General features: G+C 36.8%; 1 protein-coding gene across 1 annotated transcript in view; it reads right to left on the bottom strand.

Annotated features, from left to right (window-relative positions):
- LOC113063839 (follistatin-related protein 4-like) overlaps positions 1–24,626 on the bottom strand; it is a 168,721-nt gene extending 144,095 nt beyond the window's left edge. The window contains exons 1-3 of the mRNA XM_026234207.1: positions 24,490–24,626; positions 16,614–16,746; positions 6,607–6,640 (exon numbers count right to left, since the gene is read on the bottom strand). Coding sequence (XP_026089992.1) covers positions 6,607–6,640; positions 16,614–16,742 — 163 coding nt within the window. The 5' untranslated portion in view covers positions 16,743–16,746; positions 24,490–24,626. The remainder of the gene's footprint in view (positions 1–6,606; positions 6,641–16,613; positions 16,747–24,489) is intronic.
- Positions 24,627–25,290: the final 664 nt, after the last annotated feature.

The following is a 25,290-nucleotide window of genomic DNA, read 5'->3' as shown; positions in this document are numbered from 1 at the left end:
ATAGAGAATAGTCTTTTAGGTCTTAAATGTTCAAATTATCTAATTGTCTATTTTTTTTTTGGGGGGGGGGGTGTGCACAATTTTATCGGAAAGTTATCAAAATCAGCCAATATGGGCTTAAAACAGTGGTTCTCAACCTTTTTTAAGCCAGCGCCCCCCTTACCCATTTTCCAGGTCCCTCGCGCTCTCACGCAGCCTTGCTGAGCTGAAAGATTTGTTTTTAAACCCATTAAAAAAAATTGTACTGACCCTCTTATATATTACATATGTATTACTTATATATACATATATGTATTGTAGATAATAAATATATTTTAAAACCATGTATTTAGCCTAGAAATAACAGCCCACACTAACCAATAAAGAATTATAAAAATGCATAATTGAATGCCACAAGACATTAATGACATTTGATTGGACAAATAAAAAATATCAGATGTGTTTTAAATACTATTACATAATCTCCAATAACATAAGTAAGTAAATCTTTACTGTGTGCATGTTTGTTTGTGTGTTTATAATGTCGTCAATTTGTGTCAAAATGTTACGTCATGTTTGGCAGCTGTGCTACAGAAAGCTGAGTAAGTAGCTGAAGTAAAGCTCTGTGGATATAGAAATGATACACCATCTAGTCTAGAAGCATTGGTGTAAACTGGCAGCTACACCAGAGGTGAATGGCGTGGCATGTTGCGTCAAAAACATAGATCCCAATATAATCAGCAATTCTGTCACTGAATGCGTTGCACACAGTAAAGTGATGCCGCGTTATATTTCTGATGGAGTCCACGCACTACCAATTCGCAAAGTTTGCTTTCATGCATCCAGTGCATAGAGAGAATGTTAGGATGTTGCAGACATGCATTTTCTTTTGCAAGTTTCAGCTCATACATCATACTGTACATAAAAAAATCTATATCATGCATCCCTATTTTTTTATTTTTATTTACTTTATTTATTTTTTCTTTTTTGGGGGGTCCTGTTGGTCCCAGTGGTTTCAGTAGGTCTAATAACTGACATAATTTTGATTATATTACCTGAAAATTATTTTTTATACCAAACTATTAGCATGTAATGTACCAGCTCACTGAAAGTAGGCTGCATCTTTCTCTTATTAATTTACAGTAGTATGTGACATCCTGGCACTGCACACAAAACATAACAAATAACAGTTATATGAGCTCATATGAAGAGATTGGTGTAAAATCATTCATCTGTCTTCTGGTTTTCTGGATTATGCATTAAAAAAATTAATACTTGCCTATAACTGCTGCTCGCAGCTACGTGTTTTATTGACTACTTTTTTTATTGGCTTATAGCTGTGTTCAGAGCATATCAGTCACCATCTTCCGTCCTTCTGATGTTTGAATCCTTTCTCGCAAACAATTTGTTGTCTAAAAACTCACTTCATCTACAGCGATATCATTGACTTGATTGCAAATAAAACAGACACTATTTAAACTGAACAGAGATGACATAACTGAATTCAATGATGAACTGCCTTTAACTATCATTTTGCATTATTGAGACACTGTTTTCCAAATGAATGTTGTTCAGTGCTTTGACGCAATGTATTTTGTTTAAAGCACTATATAAATAAAGGTGATTGATTGATTAAAAACTAGGGCTGTCAAAAATAGCACGTTAACGACGTTAATTAGTTGTTTGTCGTTAACTACGTCAAATTTTTTAACGCATTTCACGCATGTGCAGTGTGACAAATTATTTAGGTCAGGAAAGTCTCGTCGATCTCTGAATTCTCAAGATAGTAAAAAACAGCGGCGAGCGCCGCGACGAAAACACTGAAGAAGCTTAAGGTTTTACCCCTGTTACTCTCAAATACATTCATGCCAAGCTCGATAAACAGAGACGACTTTGGTAGTTGATACGCTGGAGCTTCTTCCTGTTATAGCGTCCTGTGTTTCACACTGCGCATGCGCAGAACGCCTACATGCAATGCAGCGAAAATTACAGCTGTTTGGAAAAGCATTTGCATTTTTACTTGGTTTTACTGGCACTTGAAGCCTTCAGAACGTGAAAATATCGATCCTAAAGTATTGTGGCAGAGCAAATGAACACCTCCCAAAAACAATAGTGTCCAGAGTGCAGAGGGCGCATGTTTGTGTTTCTGAGTTCATTCTTTTGAGTTTCTCTATGCATAATTACATACATATGTGGCTATATTTAACCACTGGTTCACCTAAAACTCTTACAGTATCTGTAGTTAAATGGCATGGTTTGATATAGTACTCAGGTAAATTTGATTAAGTAAATGTTAAACTTTTGAAATTCAGAAAAAAAAGAACCACATATTGATGAATCAATACATGAAAATTATGTATCTGTGTCCTGTTATTTATCTTTTGGTATGCATTTCAGAAAAAAAAAAAAAACAATGGTTAGGATTCAGGTGTAATTTCAAATAGTGATTAATCATGATTAATCCACTGAAAATTCTGATTAATTTGATTAAAATTTTTAATCATTTGACAGCCCTATTAAAAACATTTTGTGTTCCAATTAAATTCTTAATCTGAAGTTAGAAACGACTTCTGAATTTTCTTCTTCTTGTAGGGTTAACTTGTTCAGGAGAGAGACTGATGTACTGTACATGCAACATATTTGCAATGGGTTTTGCCTCCTAAATTACCTTCCATGATGGTCATTTACACAAACTGCTCCTTATAATTTCTCATTCCAAATTCACTTACATAAATGAGTTTAATTACTTACTAGTTGTCAATTTGACAACATTTAGTTTCAAATACACATTCAGAACAGAGTCCTGTTTTAACAAAGGGTATTGGAAATCGTGCACTAAGAATCATTAAGTGGAACGAGAACAGTTAAATGCCTTTAGATTCTCACCTTGACTCACCAGCTCAACTTCGGCCATCATAATTCAACATTATGATTAGTTTCTGATGGCTTGCTGATTTTGGTTTCTGAATTTTATGGACTGTGAGCCGTGAAAACTTTATTGGACCCAAGGATAATATAATTACACACCTATGGAGAGTTATTCTCCAGTAATCTGACAGTGATGTATGACTGATACTGCACAGTAATATCTGTTGCCCTGAATGTCGGAGAGCTTCGGTGGATGTTTCTGGAATAAACCCAAAGCCTGCGTAGATGATTTCAAGGCCACATAACTCAAAAAGACATTGTCAAGTAACTCACATAAGACACAAATGTTAGCCTGCGTTGTGTTTTCACGTTGGCTTCAACAGACCCAAATATCATGAACTGGTTGTGAAGATAGTTGGTGTTAAGGTCAGTTTTTATCTGCTCTCCATTTACGACATCATTTGATGCGAATATAGAGAGCTGCTGTCATAGTTAGTACCTTATTACATCACAGAGACATTTTGTCATGTTGTAATGTGGATGTGATTGGTTTATTAGTTCAGCGCTGGGATCTAAGACTAACAAGACCATGCCTCCATTTTCCTGAACTCTCAATCCATTATGCTCTGCCGTGACCCAGACGCATAAGTGAGGTGCTTCGCCTTATCGAATTCCCTTTCAATTAGTGTAGAATTAAAGCAGCCTTAATGGGCTTTGCCTCATGATATCATTTAATTCAGGGCAATAACAAATCTCTAGTTGTAATTTCAAGCACTCGAGGCCAAATGAATCCTGACGGAGATTTGATTGTGCATTGTGTCTGCCACAAAAGCGCAAGCTTTCTCCTGTCTTTTTTCTTGAGTGACCTTTTCGGCATGCTGCCTGCGGCACGTTATTTATTTATGATTGTGTGGAAGCCAAAAGGCTGTCAGCCTGACCTGTTATCGTTTGGTCATCCGCTCAAGTGGCTGGGTGGTTCGGTATACGCGTGGTGTTCAGAAACTGGGGCAGTCTGATTAATGTCAGCCTTTGGAAGAGAGACGCACAGACATGACAACAAAGAAGCCTCTCTGGAAGGAAGGGAAAGTGAGATAATGTGCAGCGATACGCAGACGCGCGCACATGAGAAGTAACATGACGCCAGCCGCAGAAAGAGAAATCAAACATGCCACTGCGTGTTTTGTTAAGTTTAGTCTGAAGCCAGTGAATAATTAGTCCCTAAGGGGAAATCAACACATCATTTGCATATTTCTGACACACTGGAGACACCGTCTGTCTCTCTGTCCGTCCGGAAATGATGGGAAACTTTTTCTCCAACTGATTGTTGTTAAGCTTTGATCTGCTATGCTAAGCCAGGTGTAAATCCAAAAAAAGTAAGATATCCTTTGCAAATATAGTTCAATTGTAAATCACCATGCTACAGTAAAACATTAAAGACAGTTCCTCCTTTAACATTTTCAGTTTCTACAAATTATACGCTGAAGGGATAAATTACTGGTAATCATGAATTCTATTGTCTTTGAAATGAGGTTAAGGTGTATGGCCAAATTTACTGACAAGCATTTATAGTAAACTAAAATATACTTTAAGCTCCAATATGGAGGAATTTTGTAATAAAATTTCAGAAAATAACTTGCACAGTGTGATATATTTCCTCCAGTTGTGTACTTACAATATCTCAAAAGTCTCCAAAGATTTTTTATTTCAGAGAAATTCTGATTTTAAATAACTGGCCGTCCCGGAAAAGAAATGTGGCCTCTCAGTGACGCAATGTCCGCTCTATACTTTGTTTCCGGTGTAGAGCATGTGATGTTTCACTACACCGGTCAAATGTCACATGGTCAAATGCAGAAGTGGTGGTTATGTTATAGCCGCGCGTATGGTTTGATTGTCATTGTTATGGATCACGATTACTCTTTGGCGAGTATTGAAGTGCCAGTAATAAGTAAGCGTCCATATTTGGATACACGCAGACTGTGTGACAAACGGAGGAATAAAACCAGGATAAATATCGGTCAGGCGTTTACGAGATGGAGAGAGCTGCGTGAAAATCTTGGACATGACAGAGAGACTCTGCTCTCGCGACTGTATTGATAGACAGGTAAGCAAATCAATTATTTATTTTGTTATTGTACAATTAACGTAATAGTTACAGTAAATATGATTTTAATAGATATGAATTACACCACATGCCTGTACATTCTGTCACTGTAGCATTTTTTTTATCAATAACGTTACCTGTGAGAAAATAACATAACGTGGCAAATGGACTGTTTCAGTTTCAATAATAGCACTTATAAACAAAGTTATAGTGCTCTTTGTACTAAGGTAAGGATTTTTATCACGTGTGGTGACCGAGATTATGGTAGTACAATTGAATACAATCGAATATGTAAAAATATATTTAGTCATTACTTGCAAATGTTCGTTCAAATTTACTTTTAGAACGATTGGTTTGAGCACGTTAAACAACACGGCATTAACCATAAACACGTAGCACTGCACAACATTAACCCAACAAATCATTTAACAAATAGCTGTAAGTTGTAACGGGATAATATATGTAACGTGAGGCCAGCAAGTAGTGCTGTGCAGGTAAACCTCACTCCCCGATCTCAAGAGACGCACTAGCGACAGACGCTAGTGGCTGTAGCTATTAAGCCTCCTTGTTAGTGCGTCTGCCTCCCATGCCGAAGACCCGGGTTCGAGCCACACTCATCGCGAGTGCGAGGAGCGTCAGAGAGGACCCGGAGAGAGGGGTTAGATATAGTATAACGTTTCACGTTCCTTGCAGTTCATTATGATGACATAAAATAATACGATCAGATATACAGGTAATACAAAAACGAATAAATTACCTCATCCGTGATCATGATTCGTTTATCCAATTTAGATACATTGCTATGGTGAAAACGCATTAAAAACGACATCTCCCATCGTCACCTGCTTCATAGCGTCATCAAGCTTCGCCTTTGTTATTGTTGGAAATGCGCCCTCTTGTGGTCAATTACAAAAATCACATATTGCAGCTTTAATGCCATTTCCATTGAAACTGTCATGTCATGCATTAAAATGCATTTGTATTAAAAAATGTGTACTGATGAGGTTGCAATTTAGTACTAATATATATATATATATATATATATATATATATATATATATATATATATACACACATCCACACACACACACACACACACACTGTACACACACACACTTAGATTTGAAGTACATTACATGTGCATATTCAGTATATTTATGCACATAGATTTTGTATGAAGAGTTGTAACCCTCATGTATTTGAATGTGTTAGTTTGCGAGCTACATCAAAGACAATCATGTCATTCCAATACAATGGGCACAACGATGTGCAGAGGTTATTTTTGATTTGGCAAGGTCAAAGCACGCTCTGTAATCAATACAGAAATCATTACTGCTGCACAGCACTACAATCAGAGACACATAAGTGATGTGTGGAGCAGCACTGCTCTGTTTGAGACTCTTAACAGCCATTGTAATACCTACATTCAACCTGAATTCCCTAGAGTAAAACCCTATGATCTCTAATTAGATCCCTCAAGTATCCGCTGGCTTTCCATTAGCCATCTCATGCACGGTGCCACTCACATTTGAGCTGCTGATTTTAAGACAAACATAAACAAGCTGATGGATTCATAGGGCTAAAGCAGAAGTTTCCAAAACTTGCTTAAACCAGAACGCACAAAGATCATCATCAAAAATATGCAAGGTTGCACTTACTTTTCTTGACCTTATTTTCAGCACCTCCAAACTGCTGCAAAAGAAAAGGGGAAAATATTAAGGTAAAATCCATAAATATAGGAACAGCCCCATCTGATTGCCATACAAATCTGACTATTTCACTGGTTAAATTTTACAGGTTTACATGTAGTACACCAGAAAATCAGAAATTAAAATATACTGTACAGACCACTTTATATGTGATTGTCAGATTATGTCACATACATTACAGCAAGCAACAAACAAACAAATGAATAAGAGGCTTTTTTTAGATACATCTGAGCCTGGTATTTATTTTATTTATTTTACAAGTTGAAATGCATATGGTTCTGGATAGTAAGACATGTTTGCAACATTTACCAAGTTCATGGACAAATTGTGCATACATTTGTAACTAATTGTGAGACAGTTTCATCCCACAGATACCAGATCTGGCCATATTTGTTTCTGATAGCACTGTAGGACTTGCTTCATGATCACCTGATGTGTTTTCTGCAGATCTGTTTCAAAGAGAAGCCACACAAGTACAGTTTGCACATTAAGCTGAGCAACTATAGTGATATTTATCAGTCTATGACACTATCATAATTGTTTTAACAATGTGCGAGCTGACATTATTGAACATGTCACTCAATTTTGAAGTAAACCTTTGAAGTTGCATTTCACAAAGATGGTTTCAACAGTGTTTTTATGACTTAATGAATGTGTAAATAACTTTTTTTTATCATCATTATTCCAATTTGTTCACAACAAGGTTACAACATGAGGCATATCTACCATGAACAATAAAAATAATTAACGTGTAAATAAGATTCACTGCTCAAAATCACTCTCAAAATTCTTATTAAATTTAGTAGACCATCAGCTGGACTGCAAATATATGTGTGTTTCCAAAACTATATTAAACTTTGTGCATACAATATAGCAGTGTTCTCATGAGGTCACAGACTGAAACAATGCTTAATGCTAAAATAATAAAAGATAAGTATTGCACAGACTAAAGTGTTCACTTCTGTTACTGTTTTTACAACATTTAGAAATGTGTCGCCGTTCAGTTCAATTACTGTTCAGCCAAAACCTATATTGTGTTAATAATCTTGTGCACTGTCAGGTATATTTAGTTTCCCTTGTGCAATAAAGGGTTCTGGCTGCATGTTGTGTTGCACTCGCTACTTCAGTGGTTTTCAACCTGTGGTATTGCAGGTGGGCCGCCAATTATTTTCTGTTAATTTCCAGTCCATTCTAGGGCTGTGCGATTAAAAGAAAACGTCCTAAAATCACGATTTGAGCGTGCGCATATGCCTAACTCCAGGTTCACACACTGTCTGTGATGCGCCTTTTTTCTGAGCCAATGTTGACGGATCAGAGCGTTCTCACTGCGGTAAAAGGCTAGAAATAAAAACGTGCAAAAATAATTCATGTCTAACACATGAGCATAAAGTGAATTTGTTAGTGAACAGGATACAGTTTAAGTGAGAGGAGACACGTTTTAAGTGTGCACACTCTCTCCTCGCAAAGCAGCGTGTTTCTGAGCAAGCACGACTGGTTTTGTGACAGAGCAAAGGAAATTTGCTGCCAACAGAGAGATTGGCACTCGTGCGTTATTTTAATGTGCTTTCGCGTTATATTTATGCACTCTCACTGCTGACCGCATACACATACTGTATACACACTGCAAACACCTGAGGCACCGCTACAATTAATGAGCTCTATGAACAATGCATGGCAAAAAAGAAAAAAAAGTCCCTGTATACAGGATTTTTATTTTTATTTTTTTCCACAAGTCTATACATTTTTTTACATTTTCACTATAGTGATAATTTTGACTTATGTCTGTTCTAGAGATGTTACAACTTTTTGATAAAGCTCTGATTGGTTTTCTTTTGGAAATATGTTTCAAATTAATCCTGAATGCATTTATGACTGTAAAAGCACAATTGCAAAATTGATCAAAAAAAATTTTTTGTCCATATCGCACAGCCCTAGTTTATTCAATAAATATAGTTTAAAATCTAGCTTCTGAGTACTAAGTTATTAACCCAACAATAGCGGGGTCAGTTAATTTTTTTGAAGTGGGCCGCGCAAACATATGTGTTTGGTTGTGTGGGCCGCGAGTTGAAAAAGGTTGGGAACCACTGTGCTACTTGATGTAAAATATGGGTTTTGACTTGAAAGCAATTGAGAAGCACTGCTGCAAACATCACTGCAGCATACTGTACAAACATGTAAACTAGGTTAAAAACATATGACTTGGTTACAAATATGACCACTGGGTGCCGACACCATAAATACATTCATATTTAAAATCTTTATAACCTTAAATAATAAATATTGTTCATGGTGTAAGTACATTAAAAGGCTGAGAGATTGACTTGGTGCTGGGTTCAAGCTAAGGGCTTTTCACAGCATACGCTCCACTGAACAAACAGCAGCACTTACAGATCTCTGTTTATTTCCATGCTGTGAGTCTGTTTTAAATAAGTCTTTCTCGCAAAGCTTAATGTCTGTAAATGTAGACGCTAATTTAATAGAAGTAGTGTAACTTAGTGTAGTGACTTTCCTCTGCACCACCTGAAAGTCATGAATACAATTGGGTCATCCGGTCCCTAGCTTCAAATTAGATTTGGTGTAAGAAATACATAAATGATGAAGAAAGCACATCTTTGTTGGGTCACTTTATAGTTTGGGGACAATTCTTAGTATTAACCAACTATTAAATAAACTCCTTATTTTCTTATTATTTCTAGTTAATAAGGTAGTTGTTAAGTTTAGGTATGGTTTGGATTGAGTTATTTGGAATATAATCATGCAGAATAAGACATTAATATGTGCTTTATAAGTACTAATAAACAGTCAATATACTATATGCAAGACAATAAAGAACTAGTTAACAGTGAGAATTAGTTTGAAGAGAAGTTTGTTTGTCTGTATTAAAGCTCCAATATGGAGGAATTTTGTAATAAAATTTCCGAAAATAACTTGCACAGTGTGATATATTTCCTCCAGTTGTGCACTTACAACATCTCAAAAGTCTCCAAAGATTTTTTATTTCAGAGAAATTCCGATTTTAAATAACTGGCCGTCCCGGAAAAGAAATGTCGCCTCGCAGTGACGCAATGTCCGCTCTATACTTTGTTTCCGGTGTAGAGCATGTGATGTTCCACCACACCGGTCAAATATCACATGGTCAAATGCGGAAGTGGTGGTTATGTTATAGCCGCGCGTGTGGTTTGGTTGTCGTTATTATGGATCACGATTGTAAAACGTAAGCGTCAATGTTCGTGTGACAAACGGAGGAATAAAACCAGGATAAATATCGGCCAGGCGTTTACGAGATGGAGCTGCGCGAAAATCTTGGACTTGACAGAGACTCTGCTCTCGCGAGTGTATTGATAGACACGTAAGCAAATCAATTATTTATTTTGTTATTGTACAATTAACGTAATAGCTAACGTTACTGTAAATATGATTTTAATAGATATGAATTACACCACATGCCTGTACATTCTGTCACTGTAGCATTTATTTATCAATAACGTTACCTGTGAGAAAATAACATAACGTGGCAAATGGACTGTTTCAGTTTCAATAATAGCACTTATAAACAAAGTTATATTGCTCTTTGTACTAAGGTAAGGATTTTTATCATGTGTGGTGACCGAGATAATGGCAGTACAATTAAATACAATCGGATATGTGTTGTTAAAAATATATTTAGTCATTACTTGCAAATGTTCGTTCAAATTTACTTTTAGAACGATTGGTTTGAGCACGTTAAACAACACGGCATTAACCATAAACACGTAACACTGCACAACATTAACCCAGCAAATCATTTAACATATAGCTGTAAGCTGTCACGGGATAATATATGTCTCCTTATTAGTGCGTCCGCCTCCCATGCCGAAGACCCGGGTTTGAGCCCCACTCGAAGCGAGTTCAAGGAGCGTCAGAGAGGACCCGGGAGAGAGGAGTATTACATAAAATAATACGATCAGATATACAGGTAATACAAAAACGAATAAATTACTTAGACTTAACATTTTTAAGACCTTATATGGTTCCGTTTCAGAGATATTGGGATCTAAATATGGTTCTAAGAGTAAAATGTAAAATTGTAAACATTTAAAAAACTAAATGTTGATCACTTTGCATTCATCTAATACTTCAGTGGATTTCTTATAAAGATGAATGTCTGAAGAACAAATTATGTTGACACTAGAAAGTATCTCGTTTCCCTCTATCAATACAATTGCACAGAACATATGCCATAAATATTATTTTTCCAAAATGTTCATGTCTGTAACTCAAGAAGTATTATAGATATCTCAATATTATTTACAATGCTTATTTTACAACAAATGTTTCTTTTAATATGTCCTTTTTTATGGCCCTATATGGTTTGGTTCCAGACATATGGTGATCTCAATGCTGCTACATGTGGAAATAGTTTTTTGGGGAAAATTTAATTTGATTTTATGTTACAGTTTAATAAACTGCTGTTAAATTATGTAAGTTTAATGATTTAAATTAATAAGATCTGTTTGTTGATTAATATAATTTAACTTAACCATTAAATCGGAGTCCAGACAAATTCAAATGGGGAAAAAATAAAACCGAATTTAGGAACGCTGGTGTTTAGCTTTGCCTCTTGTCTTCGTCTTACAGCACTGAGAAGTCATTAGAGATAAAAGTCCCAGCAGGCCTCACAATCAGTTTGACGCCCAGTGTTTGGTGAATGATTTACTCTTCAGGATCTCATCTGGGACAAACAATTACTACAACCACATCTACATTAGACATGACGTTTGCCGACTGAAGAGGCTCATTAAGGGCTTTATTAGCCCTTCAAAAATGCTGAAAATTGCTGTTGAGCATTAAACGTTCAGCATCATTTGATTAAATATCAGTGATGTTTATCCTGTAAGCATGTCTGGTTTTGGTTGGTGATTAATGGACTACTTGCACAACTACTCCTGCATACTTAATACGGTTCAGGTATTTTTGTCCATTCAGAGAGTTACAAGGAAGAACACAAATGAGATTATTACTACATTTTAGTAGTCTAGTTCCTGTGGCTCAGTGGTAGAGCATTGTGTTAGCAGCGCATAAGGTCATGGGTTTGATTCCCAGGAAACACACATACTGGTAAAAAAAAATGTATACCTTGAATGTACTGTAAGTTGCTTTGGATAAAAGTGTCTGGTTAATGCATAAATGTAAATGACAGTTGGGATGTTTGTACAATAAATTTGTATAAATGATATTAAATAAGGTAATACCGTTTAAATCAGTATACAGTAGTTTGATACAAGCGCATCTGAAAAATAGTTAAGGACACAGAGTGAGCTTCCCTGGGGAAAGCGCATAATCCAGTGTGTCCTAAACATGAGACATGCTTTATATTAAGAGCCTTTAAAGAATATTTTAAATGCATATGTTATGGCTCTGAGAGACTCCTGTGCTACTGACAGACAGGCTACTCATGCTGCTTAATGTGTAACCTAGAGATGTGCTCTTTTCTTCTGTGCATAACTTAAATTTCACAGGTATATGCTTCATCTGTAAATGTTAGAAAGTCATAGAAATATTTCCATTTTGCTGTCAGGAGTGGATGAGTCTTCTGCATGCGAGTCTCTATTAAACTTCACAGACATCAGTGAACGACTGCCAATGGAGCACAATAATTCAGACTAAAATATACATTTTGATAAAAAAGTTTGTGGTTCGACAATTAATGTGCCATGTGAAGAATTTTAAACCTACAAGTAAGTGTATTTTTTTATAAACTTTAAGGTGACTTGTCATGGTTGGGTTTGGTTCAGTTCTGCTTTGTTTAGTTGCCTCACTTATACTCCCTGTGTCTTGTAGTTCTTTGTACGATCTAGTCTGTGTTTTAGCATTTGTGTCCTTGTGTATTCTTGGCTGATACAATAAATTCCGTTTGGATTTCAAATTTCTTCATTCCTCATTACCACAGCAACCCAACAGCGACATTACTACTTGTAATGTAATTGTATTACTTGTATTGGTTGTAATGAGGTAATCAAAATATAATGCAATTAGTTTGTGCTTTTGTTTTTAATTACATTTTTAGTTTAGTGAATTTAACTTCAGCTAAAAAAAAAAAAATCAAATGTTACAATGCTTGAATGTAATGTGATTTTAACCTTTTCTTTGCACATAATATATATCATAGTCAGAGCTTTTTTCTCTCTATGAAATTTATGAAATCCCAGCATACATGCTCCTGATAAATATTTGTTATTAAAGCATCAACATTCACAGAACACTGTTATTTCTCACTAAAACAAGCGGCTGCTGCATGCATGGTTTGGCAGAATGCAAGCAAAAAGCGCTGAATTTATAATCTCTTAAAGACATCTCAGTTCATCGCAATCTCACAAATCTCTTTAATAACACAATAAATATATGCATAATTCATATGTCATAATGTCTACAATTCGTGTGTTATAATGATACATGAGCATGCAAATTTCAGCACTGCATTGCTCAACGCTGCAAAGACGTGTTATAGCCTAAATAGAAACTGCATACACTTGCGCCTGCTAATCGTTTATATTTTATATTAGTTCATATTGCTTTTGTGCAATAGTTGAATAGCAATTATTTGTTTTAGATATTTAGATATTTCTATTTTACTGGCGTTCCGTGAATTTTTTACCAGTTTTTAGTAAAGGATTACTCCTTTACTAAAAAAATTATCAAATTACAGTAATGCGTTACTAAGTAATACGTTACTGCCCAAAACTGATCATAGTCTACATTCATTATATTTTCATTGCTGATATTTTCAAAGACATTTTCCAGTAAAAGGTAATATTTAATAAATATTAAATTATTTCAAATGAATTACTCAAATAGTTTAGATCAAGCAGAGGTTTAACCTCACAATTACGTCACAAGAAAATGGCTATTGTAACAGATACAGATATAAGCTTTATGGCACACTTTTAGTGAGTCTGGTGAAGCCCAATGTAAACTGGCTTGGATTTGCTTACTTTGGTTAAGTCTAAACCTATTCTAAAACATCTCAGGTTATGCATGTAACCATGGTTCACTGAGATTAGTGTATGAGATACTGCATCCTCTAGAGGGTGCTAGGGGAACAATGAACTTGACATTGGCAGGCGGAAGCCTATGACGTAAGCAAACGAGCAACTGTGGGTATAAAAGGGCACCTGCAGAATACATCAACCTCTTTTTTTGTCTGAGGAGACGCAGGCAGGAATGGCAGAAGCATGGCAATGGGACGCAGTGAAAGGGAACTCCACACTTTGTCCTCTCACAAAAAGGAGCCCACATACCAATAGTACTGTTTAAGCGGAGCTCTGGAGAGCAGAGGTTTCAGCAGGACGACTCTCTTAAACAAGAGGAAACCTACTCAATCCTAGTTTAGGAGCTCTAAAGAGTAAAGGCCTCAGCATAACGGCTCTCTAAACCTAGAGGAGACCTAGCCACACTCAGAGCCAATGGCAGGTAGTGAGACTCAAATAGAAAGAGCCTACATCTCACATTACTGCCTAAGCGGAGCTCTGGGGAGCAGAGGCTTCAGCAGGATGACCCTCCTAAAAAAAGAGGAATCCTTGCAACACTCAACCCCTTCTAGAGAAACGTTTAAGATTGGTCGCCTCAGCATGACGACTCTCTAGAATGAGAGGAGACCTGACTACAGTCAACGCTAGGGACAGTTAGCGAGGCTCACAAAAATGGAGCCTACATACCAATAGTATTTTCTAAATTAAATTAAATTAATGCATTTAGCAGACGCTTTTATCCAAAGCGACTTATATTGCATTCAAGCTAACTATTTTCTCCTAGCATGTGTTCCAGGTCTAAGCAGAGCTATGGAGAGCAGAGGCTTCAGCAAAATGACACACTTAAATGAAAGGAAACCTAACAACACACAATCCTAGTTTGAGCTCTTAAGAGTGGGGGCCTCAGCACAATGACTTTCTAAACTTAGAGGAGACCTAGTCACACCTAGGGTCAAAGGCAGTTAGTGAGGCGCAAAATAGAGAGAGCCTACAACTCAAATAACTTCTTAAGTGGAGCTCTAGGGAGTGGAGGCTTAAGCAGGACAACTCTCTAAAACAAGAGGAAACCTAACAATGCTCAACCCTAGTAGGGGAGCTCTTAAGAGTGGAGGTCTCAGCATGACGACTCCATAAAGCGAGAGGAGACCTAGCTACACTCAACACCAAAAGGAAGTTAGTGAGGCTCAAAGAAAGAGCCTACAAACTCATATTACAGTCAATGACCGAGCTCTGGGGAGCGGAGGCTTCAGCAGGATAACTCTCTGAACAAGAGGAAACCTAACAAAGCTTGACCATGGTAGGGGAGCTCTTAAGAGTGTAGGTCTCAGCATAACGACTCCCTAAAGTGAGAGTAGACCTGGCTACACTCAGCACCAGAGGCAGTTAGTGAGGCTCACAAAAAAGGAGCCAATAGTACTTTTTAAGCGGAGCTATGGAAAGTGGAGGATTCAGCAGAATGACTCTCTTAAGTGAGAGAAAGCCTAACAACACTCAGTCCTAGTCTAGGAGCTCTTAAGAGTGGAGGTCTCAGCATAATGACTCTCTAAACCAAGAGAATACCTGACTACACTCAATGCTAGACACAGTTAGTGAGGCTAGTGATAGAGCCTACATACTAATAGTATTGCCTAAGTGGAGTTCTAGGGAGCGGAGTCCACCACATAATGACTACAAAGCTAGAGTACTAAGCTAGGAGTACCAACCATGCTCCTAAGTGTTGTAATTGGTAAAAAAAAAGGCCCTCAGGTGAGGGGAGTACTCAAAAGCTCACAAGAGCCTAACAACCTAACAGCCACAGAGCTCTGTTGAGAGAGCACTAGGAACTGTGATCTCAGCATAGAGACCCTAAAAGGGAGGGGAGGTACCATGCTCAAGAACAGCTGATCAGGGAGGTTCACAGAGAGCCTCACAACCTGAAATAAATGATAAAATAAAAATACTAGGGATCAGAGTGCTCAGCATAGCAGAAACCATGCTGACCTGAATACATGTACCTGGGCTGAGAGGATGAAGAGGCTCAGAGAAGGCTCATAAAAGAGCCTAACTACTAAAAAACTACCTATTACACCAAGTCAGGAGCCCCCTCCACCAATAATGTAGGTATCCCACATTATACACAGTTCTTTTTCTGTAAAATAAATAGAAACAAAATGGAATTCTGGAAGAGAAAGCACTCCTCATCAGATCATCGGCCTGATTAACAGCCTCGGCAGCCATGAGACGCGAAATGCGGGTGAGAGGCACTAAATCCTCAAAGAGAATCAGGCATTCTCAATGCAATCACATCCGCCGTGAATTTATCGCATTAAGCTTGTTCAACTCCACCGAGAGGCAAACGCGCTCCTGCAAACACTGAAAAAAACTGGAGTAACAGACCTCTGCTCTAGTAATTCCGCGAATGCAAAAAGTGAGTGCATCCTTCTCTCTTGTGAGTCAAACGCATGTGCTTCCATACACATGGCTTGAAGGAAAAAAAGAGGATGACGTATTCTACAGGGCCCCTTATTTACCTGCAGTCGCTCATTTGCTAACGTCATAAGCTTCTGCCTGCCAATGTCAAGTTCATTGTCGTTATTTCATTCATCCTTCAGACACCGGTCACACAGGAGGCGTTCCCCTAGCGCCCTCTAGAGGATGCAGCGTGGAGTTCCCTTTCGAAAGGGAACTCGGAATTTCTTCAACTAGCTTAGTGCAAAAGGCTTCAGAAAAATATTTAGAAACACTACAACAAATGTGAATGTGGTCTAGACAAGACCCTCAAAGAAAGATTATCAGGAACTTAAACTTCAGTGTGTTCCTCAAACAAAGCTTCATATAATTCCAAAAGACTTTAAATTAAAATATAATGATTTTTTACACTGCTTGACAAACATAGTCTGCAATATTTCTCAAACAATACACATTTTAGCTCCCAGCGCATGAACAAAAGAAAATGAAATGTACTACTACCTGAAGTCCCTCTTGAACCTCCTTTATTGTAGTTCTGGTTCCAGTGCTGGCTCGGACTCCATAAGCCAGCCATAGGGAAGATCCGAACAGGACGGGCAAAGCCCAAATGCCCAACCAGCCCATCAGCATCAGCCTGTCAAGAGAAGAACGTATACATGACAAGCATCAAATACCAGCACTCAAACATACAAAGCACATCAGCACTAGCTCATTTAGCAGTATAATTGTATAATCTAGTTTGTTCATGCTTGTGGACATACTTGTGTTTATCTGTAAATACACATTATATTAAAAAAAAACTCAGATGGTGAAACTGCAATATCATGACTTTAACAAGGAGCCAGAGGTGTTAGGATCCATGTGCAGAATTTTATTAAGAGAATGGTCATACAAGCAGAAATCAGGAACGGCGTCAGGTGTGTTAGGGATATCCAGAATCATTAACAGTAACAAACAGAGATCGGGGCAGGCAGCAGAGAATCAGAGTCGGTAACACAATCCAAGATCAGACACGGGAAAAACAAACACAAGGGAAAACGCTCGGAAATGCTAGACAGGCTAAACAAGACTTTGCAGTGAGTGAGAGTGATTGTGCTGTTTTTATGTGTGAGTAAATGAGGTGCAGGTGTGGCAAGGAAATCGGCTGATGAATGAGATGCAGGTGTGGCAAGGTGATTGTGATGCAGTGACTCATGGGGAATGTAGTTCGGGTGTGGTGCGACAGTATGAGAGGTGCTACTTTCCAAGGCTGCATTTACACTGCAGGTCTTGATGCCCAAATCAAATTTTCTGACTATCTCCAATTTTTTTACGACCTGCTTACATCATCTTTTAAAAGTGTCCCATATCCAATTTTTGCATTTACACTATACACTGCTGAAACTACCAAACGTAGACATTCTGACCCGGAAAAAGAAGTAAAACAGCACAAAATACAATGGATGCAGATGTAAATAAAATTATACAGTAGGGCTGCACGATATTGGGAAAAAATTACATTGCAATATTTTATTTTTCTACAATATATATTGCGATATGAAATCTAATCAAATTTTTTCTTACAAACAAAAATGGGGAGAGCAGATTTACATTCTCATTTTAAATGATTATGACACCATCGTGTCCACTGATTAATATGCGCGAGGGAGAGAGAGCAAGACAGCACTCGTGTTGTTTGAAGACGGTGAGCGTCCAGCCAGGGCTCGCTCTCTATCTCGCTCGCACTCTCTCTCTCGCTGACCTGTCAAAACTTTTTTGAGCTGTGCAATTAATCCGCGATTTACATTCGTCAAGTGCCGGGGAGCAGCACCAAAATATTTTTTTTTTTAAATCAGCAAAACATTGGTCTCGTATGGCGGTGAAAAAAAGGAGAGCCCTTTATTTCTGTAACAACCCTGCATTTTTGCCCCATCTCTTTGCCCCAAAGACTGAAAAGACATGAAACCTCGGCATTGCTCCACTGTGTGTATCCTTCGTCCTCCATCACGCCTATAATAAGTCATGTGATCTCAGTTGGTGGTGTCCACATGAGTTGACGTCACTTTTTTAATGACGTACGGCTCGCATTTACTGGGGAATATCCGATTGGTCTGCTTACATGGCACACGCAAATGCACGTATCCGATTTATATCCGATTTATTACAACAGGCCTGAATCCGATCTGAGAACATCAGAATCCATGCCTTTTTTTTTCTGCTTGCAAGTACACCGGTCATATCCGATCTGTGCCACATGAGAGCAAAAAATTGGATCTGGGTCACTTGAACCATGCAGTGTAAATGGGGCCCACGTGACATGGGTGGAATCGTCCTGAGTGGAGTACCCTCTACTGAAGTAAATGGGCACTCCATCTAATGATCGTGACAATGACAAACTCATTATTCTTTGATATTGTAATAATGATTATTTATGGGTCTTCATCAACTCTGCATTCACTAGGTTCTCAAAACAATGCACTGTTGGTAACAATTTCTAAACCAGTTACTGCTGGGGTCTGTTTTCCTAATGTATGATCAGACTTGCCTAGTTATTCTTTCCATCATTATCTGATATGAATCGCAATCTTTATATTTAATATTAGCACTGCAAAACCCTTCTTATGGTATAGTATTCTTGATTACAACAAGTCACAACAACAGCGGCATATACGCTCAACTATTACCTGCACACTGTAAAAGATATCTGAACTCTTGACTGATCACATCAAATTTTTCAATTGTCTTAACTGAATTTGTGTGATTAGTGTTCACATCTAAATGTTTCAATTGGCTAAATTGTATAAGTGTGAATTTAATCTTATAAATTAAATTAGGCCATTTGAAAAATGTAGGTTTTAATTTTTAGATAAAGGTACATTTTTGAGTTGGAGAGCATATAAAACACCTGCTGCAATATTCAAACAGAGTGACATTATTAAACGTTTAATGTGGAAAAAGTGCCTTTAAAACAGTGATATAACAGTGATAAATTCTGAGAGTTTGAATGTTGTCATTTGCCCCTTTCACACAGTAATACCAGTAAATTGCCATGAAATTACAGGAACGACTTTACCGGTAAATTCATAAATGTGAAAGGAGCTTTACCGGCAAAGCACCATTCACACATCAATTTCAAAATACCGTTAGATTCTGTGACATCATTAACTGGAAATGACCTCTTCACCTGTAATTTACTGGTAATGATACAACCTCTCATACCGGTAAATTGCCAAAATGAATTTACCACTATTTCTGAAAAGGTCTCTAAACGGTAATTTACTAGTAATTACCAAGACTGTATGTGTGAAAGGGGCTATTGACTTGATAAAGCAATCATCTGTAACTATCAGATTCATCGGCGCAGAATAGCAGAGCAAAAAGCTCAACTCATGTCATGATCAAAACAATGTTATAGATTTGCACTTTAACTACTAGAGGGCAATAAATTTGACTTGACTGCTGTCAGCATGAGAGAAATCACTTTACATTTTGGGGTTTATGCGTCAGATGACAAACACAAACACACCCCGTTTGTGTGCATGACTCTTTAGTGGCATAGAAGCACATATAACAACCTATAACCACCTTAAATCAACTATATTTTCATATACAACTCTCCTTAAAATTATTAACAACACATTAGCTGTCAGTAACATGCTACTCGTTTTCACTCCCAAGGAAGTATGTCCAAGAGCTGGTATTATTTGAGTCAAAAATATTATTTACCATCACTGAACTTACCTATATCCTTCAGTTTATTCTAACAAATCTATTTCAATGGGTTAAATCGGGTAGAAATACTGAAAATATGCTACAGGTCGTATTTGAAATTGAAGCAGCTCAGATAGTCAATACCTGGAGGAGAAACAAATCAATAACGAATAGTTGCTCTTTTATTGAATCCATTTAGATAGCTGTCTGCTCTGAAAATGTACTGTTACAAAATATATAAGTAAATAAAATGATTTACTCACTAAGAAAGTATTTAACTACAGTAGGTCATTTATTATGAACTAATCACAATCTCCCAGATGAGGCTGATAGCAATCACTGAAATCAGCAATGCTGCATAAATTAATATGAGATTATAGAAATAATACATACAAACCTAATCGTGCAAATGTGTATAAAATAATACAGAACTACACATAAGAGGATGTGTTCTTTTTAGTAAATATACAGAACAAATTAACATAAGAGATGCAAAAAGATTAATTTTTTTATCTTTTAAGATTAATGCAAAACTAAAAAAATGCTTTTGGGAGAATGCATAAAATTGTGTTAAACACCATTTTGCTAGATTATAATTATTATGCATGTGTTTTTTACTGAATGAAATTGTATTCAAGAAAATCTGTTAAGATATACACTTCTCTTTGTACATCATACAGTATGCATTCATTTGAACCTACCCCGTATACAGACAGCACTCAGCAGCATTTGAAAGTATGCGGACATTGTTGTGGCTTTATTATGATAACGATAATGTGACATAAAGTGTATAAGAGTCCTGATGCTGGTGATTTGTCTTTGCTACCTCTGTTCTACCAGTCAAAATAAAGATCCTCATGCACTTTATCTTGGACTGTAGTGAAACATAAAGCTGGAAGATTCAGTCTGAGCTGTGTTATGGTTTAAGTCTGGAGCAAAACTTTGGATAATCTTTGCTAACCAGTTTTTGCAATAATGATTTATAAATAATAGGCATGTGTTACCAAGTACTCCAAGATCAAGCAATTGCTATACTAATGCTGTATTGATTTATAGTCTAGTCAAGACCCAACTACTGTATGGAGAGATTAACAATCTGCAGTAAAGCAGCACTAAAAGACTAAAGATAGTTTCATCATTCTTACCAAGTCTGTTCAGTTTCGCTTCAGTTCAGACAGGGCTGCACTTTTAATTGTTTTGTTTCTTTCAATTTAGTAATTCATCTTCCCATTCATCTCGGCCACCATGTGCACACGCTCTCTCCGCATTACAGAAAAATGATGATGAGCTGAAACAGCAGAAAACATGTTAGCTGGAGTTTCGTGATCTGTGTTGAGATATTTTAGTCAAATGCCAAATTTCGTGATTATATTTTCTGAGCGAAATAATTGTGGCACACACAATGACGCTGTATAAAATGGCATTGCACTGTGGTCACATGTGTCTCTGACAGCTGGATGTGGCATGCTTAGCTTAGCCAACATAAGAAACAACTGGCCTTGATTTCATCCAAATAATTCTGTAAATAAGAATGTGCTTCACATTTAAGATACACATCGTAGGTTTATTATTATTATTATTATTTTTTTTTGGACAACTTCAGGAAAGTACCAGAACGTGTGCACGGCCCACTAAGCAAATTGCATTCACAATAAATGATCAAATGTACAATATCTATAATGCCCAGCTCGGTCACCATTTATTTTAAAGTTTTAAAGTAATCAGTTACCATTAACTATGCCTTTTGTCGCAGTAAACTCCTAATTTGCTGCTTATTAATAGTTAGTAAGGTAGTTGTTAGTTTAGGGATAAGGGACGGATTAAAGGATCTGAAAAATGTTTATGCAGAATAAGGCATTAATATGTGCTTTATAAGTACTTATAAACAGGCTATACATGCTTGATAGTTAATAGTGAGAATTGGGCTCTTGTTTAAAACTTGGTTACCAAATATTTGCATTTAATTATTATCTCAGATGTGTGACCAAACTTTGGATACTACAGCTGAAAATCACTTTCAAGTTTCCCTTTCTCATCTTAAGAAGCCTTGTTAGTCACGCCACAAACTGAAACATGGCACAGCGTTGCACCTTATTGTTTGTCTGTTGGCATTTTGTATGTTAATCCAGGATGACCTCATTTGCATCGGAAGGTATTCATATGTGAAGTGCACATGTGCATTTTTACATTTCTGGATATTTGGGTGGAAATATGTTTCAGTCTTTTCTTGTTGGTGTAAAACCATGCCATTCTAGATTTTCAGCTTGGATAACTTAAATGATCACACTTACATTTCAGCTCAAATTGGATGATGACATAAAAATGACAACAACAGCGCCAACAGATTTCATGATAAAATATAAAAGATAAAATCAGGAAGATAAAAATATAAAATACAAAATAAACATGAACATTAACTCTACATTTGTGCAGATTATGTAAAATGGGGGATTGCAATGTTCACAGCTGAAACATATACAGGTTGAGTTTAAAGAGGGTTTGCAGAAAAGTTTAGCACACATCGTGAATGAACAAAATGAAAAGAAGCTCCTCAGTATTCATGTAAACAAGACCATGGATCCAAACAAACCACTTTAAATATTGCAGCAGGAGCGTGAATAGCATTACAAAGGTCGAAAATAACTTGTGTGACTTTTTCAAGAGCTTCCAGTTGGATTGCAGATTACACGTTGAACCGCAGCTGAGCAATCCTAAATACGGATTGAAACAAGTGATGAACTGGGACTGAGAATAATAATCAGGCTCTCTGTATGACTGCATGAAGACTTCACAATGATGCTATATTCTGCTGCTTGAGCTTATTCACCTACTTGCACTAGATAACATCTGTTCTACCGATGAAGCATAATCAGTGTGTTTGAATAAGACACAGGAATATCACATGTGCCCGTACCTCCATTATTAATTCATACGTGAGTGTGCAATCCACTCGGACGCTCCACAGCAGCGGGTCGCAGATCTGTTCTAATGGGGCTGTCAACGGCAGGGAAATACAATGCCAAACACAACTAACCTTTTTATTGCTTTAGTGGGCTTATCACAATAATTAAAGATTGAAATAAAGTAAAAAAAAAGAAGAAAATAATGTAAAAAAGAAAAAAAGAAGTAAAAAATGAGGGGAAATTTACGTCCAATCAAAACTCTACAGCATTTTTGGGCAAACAAAACTAGACAGATGTCAACATCAAAAACATAAAAGTAAATGCGACACAGATCAAACTTCTGCTTTTGTTCATTTTCGTACAAAATTGTCAGGTAATGTTCATGGAAAAATCACTGTTATTACTTTTGTACCATAAACCATTTAGGTTTAATTCAGTGTAAAGTCTGTGTTTTGAAGCTGAATTGAATGAGCCATCACACACAGTTTCAGAAGCAATACTAGTATGGGTAATAATAGCATTGCATATAACAATAAAATAAAAATCACAAAAAAACAAAAAAAACTATTTCATTAGCCATTATGCCAAACGTACACTGTCTTTCCTTTGAGACGCTGTAAAAATGTTTTCCTGTTCAATTTATGATGAAAATAGAACATTTCATTACAAAATAAAATGATGATGTTACAAGCATTTTAGTGCCTTAAATTATATAAAGTTACTATATACTAACCTATTTGAGCTGTTGAAATCTATAATAATAACAGATACACAGTACAGCGGAAGGCAACATGATGACTTCAATATCAGCAAAAGTAAAGACAGATGAAAGTGTATCCCACACAAACACGAAACACCATCATACTAGCTCAAATAATGACGCAGGCTATAAACATAGTAAACTAAATAACATAATGCAAATGTGATGGAAAGACCAGAATTTCTCCATGAAATTAGAAAGAGATTACTTTCTTCTACTTTTATTTAGGAGAGTCATAACTATTGTTGTACAACAATTCAACAATATTCTACATGTACATAGAAAATAATGTTTTTTTTTTTACCTTTTCTTCTGTTACAAATAGTAAATCACCTATTCCGCCACAAAATTATGTGATTTCCGAAGTAGCTTGTACAGTATATGAATAAAAATTATATATATGTATATATATATATATATATATATATATATATATATATATATATATATATATATATATATATATATATATAGCTAAAAGAATGTGTTCAATATATATAATAAACTTTTATATGCTTACGAATAATGTGATGAAACAATAAATAAACAGCTTATTCTAGAATAAATAAAGGTCAATTCTGATTAAACATGAGCTGTATTAAAACTTGCTCGTCTACAGATATCTGGTGTAGCGCTGATGTTCTGAACCTCTAATCTGCCCGATGTGTGAGAGTTTGAGTCGGATGCACAGCACTGTCACCTCGGCTGTACCGTGAACCCAGTGCTTGAACAGCTGTCTCACAGACCGCATGTTTGAGCATCAGAGCCGGTGCGAACGATGCCCTCAGCCGCTCCGCGCGCCTCGGATGCCCAGAAGTGCTGTCTAGGTAGGCAGAGACACATAAACGCTGACTCCACAAACCAGGAGTCCGGTGAAAACTCTTGTTGACGTACTCGATTCAAACTAATGACATAAAACGAGAATGTGAATCCAGTTCAGACGCAGAGCGCGACTGAGACGGAAAGCGGCTCGTGCTCATCGTGACGCGCGAGCATCCCGAGTAAAGTGACTGTAGCTCGTTACCTGTCGTGTTCCTGCGCTGAGACTGAAATGCTGCGTGAAATGCGCGTTATAGATGTCCAGAGACTCACAGACCCTCACAGTCCACGCGAAGGCAAGAACACACCCGATCTCTCTTCATCCTTCAACTGAAATTTCCAGCTCACCCTATTTCAACTGCTTTCTCTCTCTCTTCTCTTCTCTTCTCTCTCTCTCTCTCTCTCTCTGCTCTCGCTCACACACGCACACACCGCCTGCGACGTCACACGACGCGCATATATATATATATATATATATACACACACACATGTATTCATGTTGTGGATCAGAATGTGTCTTTAAATGTAAATGTATCAAATAATGTCGTTTAATGGAAAAAAGTCAAAGTTAGAACAATTATGAAAACAAAAAATATAACATTTCGTCCACCAGGAATTGTCTTTTCTATAGTTTGTATAAAATTATATAAATAACAAATGCCAACTTGACATTTATGAATTTTTTTTCTAATTTATTATAAACATTTCTAGTCTTTTTAATTGCAACATTTAAAAGTAAAATCAATTATGAAGTACAAAAATACAAAATCTTTAAAGAGCAAAAAATATATATATATAAATATATATATATATATATATGTGTGTGTGTGTGTGTGTGTGTGTGTGTGTGTGTGTGTGTGTGTAAATACTGAGATATACTGTTGATAGCCTGGTGTCTCCTACATCCACAAATAATCGAAAAGACAAACACAAATAAAATCATTGGCAAGTAATGGCATAAATAAATAACTGTACAGAGAGGCATGGTATATGAGAAATAAAATTA

Source organism: Carassius auratus, chromosome 46 (genome assembly GCF_003368295.1).
Source record: "Carassius auratus strain Wakin chromosome 46, ASM336829v1, whole genome shotgun sequence".
NCBI classification, from domain to species: Eukaryota; Metazoa; Chordata; class Actinopteri; order Cypriniformes; family Cyprinidae; genus Carassius; species Carassius auratus.
This window is presented reverse-complemented; position numbering and strand designations above follow the sequence as displayed.